At 49.9% G+C, this 5,720-nt stretch overlaps 1 protein-coding gene across 1 annotated transcript in view; it reads right to left on the reverse strand.

Annotated features, from left to right (window-relative positions):
• The window catches only part of LOC106146281 (5'-nucleotidase domain-containing protein 1-like), a 15,210-nt gene extending 9,742 nt beyond the window's left edge, over positions 1 to 5,468 (reverse strand). The window contains exon 1 of the mRNA XM_013507370.1: positions 4,936 to 5,468. Within this exon, the coding sequence (XP_013362824.1) occupies positions 4,936 to 5,028 (93 nt within the window). The 5' untranslated portion in view covers positions 5,029 to 5,468. The remainder of the gene's footprint in view (positions 1 to 4,935) is intronic.
• Positions 5,469 to 5,720: the final 252 nt, after the last annotated feature.

Consider the following 5,720-nt stretch of genomic DNA (forward strand, 5'->3'; position numbering starts at 1 on the left):
GGACAAAAACTGGACAAAAACTGGACAAAAAAGTGGATGACAGCCCACATAGATATAACTTCCCTTGAAATTGGAAGGGTGGCTTAAAAAAGCATCAGATGCCCTCAGACCTGAGGCAGGAGGGTCAGCACCCAAAAGTATGAACTGAACAGTTCGACCTTCTGCAAATGCTAACCTATGACAGGTTGGGACAGCACATAGGTTATGAGGGTGGGGGAAAGGGTATGATGCAGAAAAGGACTGGGGAAGGCCTGGCTAGGTGGTGATGTTTATACTCCATCTGGGAGATGTACCTGTGAGTTGGGTAGGAGATTAGGGCATGGCAAGGAGGCTGGCAATCAGATGGGACCTGTCACTTGCACAGAACTGGGAAAGAGGATGGACAGTAAAGCAGGGCCTGTCAGTCATGGAGAGCTGTCAAATCACACAGCAGAACAGCTTGCCAAAGCCTGGATCTGAGTCAGAGGAGGGTAAAAAAGATGGCAGCCATTGGGCCTCCTCACATCGTCTTCCTACTCTTCCAGTGATCCACCCTATGCAGGGCATATTTTCTCTTCTTTTCTCTCTTCTTTCTCACTTTCATTTTTTCCTTTTTTTATCTTCAAAAAATGAAACTTTTGTGTATACTGGTTGTCTCTGGATGATTCTTTAAATGGGACAAGAGCCTGGAACCAGAGGACCCTTCCCACAATAGGGTTAACAGATGTAAAGTTTTAGAGCACTGCCTGGGGTATGGATAATAGTATCTGCTATTACCATCAGTCATGTGCTAGTCAAAATACCACTCTGACTCAGAGCATTTGCACATCTCCATGGCATACAAGCTCCCACCACTGCCTATTTCAAGCTCCAACATTTTCCCTGCTCACATTTCCTGAACCAGTTGGCTTTCACTGGCCACCTACTGCACACCATCGGTCTCACCTGTACTCACGGCACTTTACACTCGTGGACAAGTGGAATTTTTCACCCCGATGATTAAGACCAAGTGCCCAAACTGCTCATGATGTCATTGCCTGGTGATGCTACTCCTCTCTGAGCATTCGTATGGCCCCTATGTGCGAAGTTATCTGATGCTTGGCTGCTGAGGTGATGTTGGGGCAACCTGGCTCGTGTACCAACAGAGAGGGCTCTACATGCCCACTGTGGTATGAATGCATTGGCTCACCCCCACTGCTCTAAGGAATAATTAGATTCCTTCCTGAGAGACAGGGATCTTATCCATTAGGGCTGCCAAGAGAGGCTTCCACACTTGTGTTCCTTACCCCTGGGAAGACACTTTTTTTGGGGGAACAGGACCAATGTACAAGAAGAAGCAGAGACAAGCAATTTTGAAAGCAGCAGAGGAGTCTGTTCCTTTAAACCCTTATTCTAGTCTGAAGGCAGGGGTGGTGAACCTGTGGCATGTGTTTGTTACCACTGAAAGCTCTAAAAGGTTTGCCATCACTGTCCTAAGATTTTGGGTTGTGCAGTTTGTCCTGAGAGTATGTCAGGCATGCCGGCAGCCTCCTGGCAGAGGATCCTCCACCACTTCCTCCTCTACTCTGAGCTGCCGCTTCCTTTCTTTCTATCTCATGCACCTAATGCACATTTCACAGTGGTTACAAATGGTGTTTTGTGGGTCATGGTCAGCCCACACATTATGTCTGTTCCCCCACTTACTGTTGCCAAAGAAAGAACACCTAGAGAAATCTGATTTTCAGCAAAAGTTTTTCTTTTTTTTGGACAAGCATATCCCACACAATATTTGGGTCACACATACACTAAAAACACTTCAGTAATTTGAAATTGGATTTTTAACTGAGTATTCTATATTTTTCTATACTAAATCTAGCGACTCTATAATCCTGCTGCTTTAGAAAATAAGGTAAGCTATAAAATTGAAGAACTTCTCAAGTAAAGTCTGATTTCTGGCTCACTAAAAAGGAGTTACAAGCCCTCGAAGGACTGGTGAGTATCAGTCAAGTCTGGCTGCTCCTTTAGAAAGGTCACATACCCTCCTGGCTGCAACGCACCTACTCTGCTTCACACATAGGTAAACTGACTGGTATCAGACCCCGGGTCTAGAATCCTGGGACAACATGGCTGTCATCTGTCCTCTCTTCACCTGACACACTTTTCCTGAGGCCCCAGGAGACTGCACCCATGTTTTCAGGACACTCTGCACTTGTTAAATGCCTATGAGACCCAAGGGGGAGGCACCTGCAGCTCTCCATCATGCAATGGACCCCACAGTGACTCTACCAGAATCTTCCCTGCGCTCTCCACACCCTGAACAGCACTCAGCAAGCAGCTCTTGCTCCTTGCTAGGTCTTTGCCTTTGTTGTGTTTTCTCTGCCTGAAAAACACTTCCATACTTCCTCACCTGCCAACTCCCCTCTGTGGACCTGCTCCTGGGCATTCTGTGCTTAGTATTATGTGAACAGCACAGCAGCGAAAGTCAGAAACCTGCAGCCAGACACCCTTGTCAGGGAACCTTTCTGTGCCTCGAGGCTCTCATCTCCACATACTGACTGTGGTAATAACACCCACCTCCAGGGTGAAGATTAAATCGAGTCATGTAAGCAGAATGCTTATGCAGTCCCTCTGTCATAGCCATTTATTAAAATGTTTATTACTTATCCAGTTCTACACATATCTATTGAGCCCAGTGTGTAGCACTAGGCTAGGCACAGTACAAAAGTAAACTGTGGCCATCCTCCACTAAGATTCTAACAAACTGGAAGCGTGAAAGCCATGTGGGAAGTGCTAGAAGTTAGGTTCCATGGCAAATGAAGGCGGGACTGAGGTAAACGGGTAAATGTTGGGGGTAAGATGGGCTGGAGCTGGCATCCCAAAGGGAACAGTATTGAAGACGAGACTTGCAGGACACAGGAAGAAGTCTCTGTGAGGCAGGGCACAGGCCCTCTCTATACAGGCAGCAGCATGAACCACGCTCTCCCCAGTGGACCGAACTAACTTCTGGGTTCCATGGCAAATGAAGGCGGGACTGAGGTAAACGGGTAAATGTTGGGGGTAAGATGGGCTGGAGCTGGCATCCCAAAGGGAACAGTATTGAAGACGAGACTTGCAGGACACAGGAAGAAGTCTCTGTGAGGCAGGGCACAGGCCCTCTCTATACAGGCAGCAGCATGAACCACGCTCTCCCCAGTGGACCGAACTAACTTCTGACAACCTTCCCGTTATACCACCAGGCTGCCTCTCACTGCATACTGAGCACCGGCTGCATACTGAGCACCGGCTGTGTTCCTCACTTTATCCCCTGCTCTGTCTCGGTGCTCAGCACACCATGGGTCTTAATAAAAGACTGCTGCACCGAACACGAGACAGAATTCACTGGATTGATGTTTTCAATCTCTCAACATCACTTTTATTCAGGCTTGTAGTCAAGAGTACCTTGTCTTTGAGGATCTTACAGTCTGAAATTTTATGCTCACACATGCACGAAATTGGCTCTTAACGTGACAGTACTTTAACAACATTCCCTGAAAATAAAAGTGGGTACACAGGAAGTGCACCAAAATGTGAGCCGGATAGGGGGGATTTGAAAGGCACAACAGGAAGGAAAATATGAGTCAAAAACATACAGGAAGGAATGGCAAAAGATCAAGTAATAAAAGTGTTCTCTTCACCAGATTTAGCAAACCAGGCCTGTATAATTGGAAGGCAGAAAAGTACAGCAGGAAAAACACACTATTTTTAAATATTTGTGCACAGAAAACACAAGAAATTCAGGGAGCCACTTGTGGTGTACCCTGGAGGACCTAAACTGACCAGAGAACTGACATGGCTAAGCAGCCTGACCGCTGTCTGCCCCACTGGCCTACATTCTACCCCCGAGTGGTTAGGGTTCCAAATCGACTGCGTGGAAACCATGAAAGCAAAACACTCGATTCTGCTGGGCATTGTTTCACTGCTCTAAGTATTACATAACTATTGTCCACTTAATCCTTGCAACATTGAGGTAAACTCAATTATTAGCTCTATTTTACAGAAACTGAGAAAGGACACGGGTTAAGTAACTTGAGCTGGGGCCTGAGCTAGGCTGTCTGGCTGAAGTCCTGTCCCTGGCTGTGGCACCCACAATCAACTTTTTGGATGCTTACTTTCTTTTTTTTTTTGGTTTTTTCTCCGGTACCGGGAACCGAACTCACGACCTTGCGCTTGCCAGGCAGGAGCTTTGCCGCTGAGCTAAATCCCAAGCCCCCGGATGCTTACATTTTCACTGTAACAGCCTGTTAATTTTTCACAATTAGTTTCCTGTGAAACCAAAGAAACTGGGGCAGGCAGCCAATTTTCTGGGAGCACAGGTCTGCTCTAGCACTCCACCCTCCCTACCCGAAGGGTTCAGTGAGGCTCAGAAAGCTGTTAGGATTAGAGTATGTTCAAAATGCAGGGAGCACTTACTGGGCACGCAATAAATGTTTATTTTATTCTCACTGCAAAGGCAAAATCTGAGCTAAGATCTCACTGGCATTTTCAGCCAAACACACTAGTCTCTTCCTCAATGCAATGTTTAAACTTGGTGTGTGCTTAAAACCCGACAAGCAGGGGCTTGCACATGGCAAAGGGTCAAACGCAACCACGAAAACTCCAAATCCCAGACCAGGCGGCGGCATCCACAACTGGTTGGAGCCTGAAAGGGCGTGCAAAGAGGTCCCAAGGCCGGCCCCTGTGAAGCCACTAGCAGCTCTCCGCGGCCACCCTTCCTCCGCCTTAAAAGCCGTCCCTAGGCCCTGACGTGCACCCTCCGTCTTCCTCGGGCTCTCGGGCAGCGGCGCACGCAAGGTGGGCCGGGGGCTCCCGCGCGGCAGCCGAGCAGCGGGTCCGCGCACTTCCGCCCGGCGGGCGGAGGCGGAGCTCTGCGCACGCGCGCGGGGCCCCGCGGAGGCTCCTCCGGCGGCCGCCATGGAGCTGACGCTGTGCGCCACTCACCGGGGCGCTCTCGGGCAGATTGTAACGACACAGAGTGTGGTCCAGGTCGAAGCCAACCACGTCGCAGGCGGCCAGCGAGAAGTGCTGAGTCATGGCCACGCGCGGCACCGGCCGGCACAGCCGAGGAGCGTGTGAGGAGGGCGCAGGGACGCTCCGGGCGAGATCCGACCGGACGCGCAGGGCGGGGCGGGGCCTGAAGTCCCGCCCCCTGATGGCCCCGCCCCCCGCCGCGACGTTCTCCCCGCCCCCTCCGAATCTGCGTGCGGACCGCGGCGGGGCTGACGTGCTGTGCGGCTTGCCGGCCAGTGGGTGCCAGGCTGGTACCCGTGCAGGTTTACACGGAACCCACCCGAACGCTTTGCACCGCGGCTTCGCGCAACCTGGGAGACCCAGGTGTAACCGCACCCTGTATGCCTGCGTGGAGGAAGTACCGCTAATGCGTCCCTCGCGCAGCCCAGTTTGGTAGATCTCGCCTGCGTGGATTCTGAGGGTGCGTAGGATCAAAGCTTCGTTTGTATCCCATGGTCTCCTAATTCATACATGAGAGGCCCACGTTTTATCGTTTCATCCCCTGAAGTGCGTTAGCGAACAGCTGGACACCCCAGGACTGCTCTGAAGATGATACTAATTAAGGGAACTGATCTTGGTTATTTCCCAGCCATATTTCCTGTCGTAAAGAATTTTTCTGTGAAAAGGCATCAAAACCTTCATTAGTATACAGAGCATAGTACAGAAGAAAACAGTTACTGCACAAGATTTAAAAAAAAATTTTCTTAGTCCATGTT

Source organism: Chinchilla lanigera, unplaced genomic scaffold, assembly GCF_000276665.1.
Source record: "Chinchilla lanigera isolate Chin_1 unplaced genomic scaffold, ChiLan1.0 scaffold00125, whole genome shotgun sequence".
Lineage (NCBI taxonomy): Eukaryota > Metazoa > Chordata > Mammalia > Rodentia > Chinchillidae > Chinchilla > Chinchilla lanigera.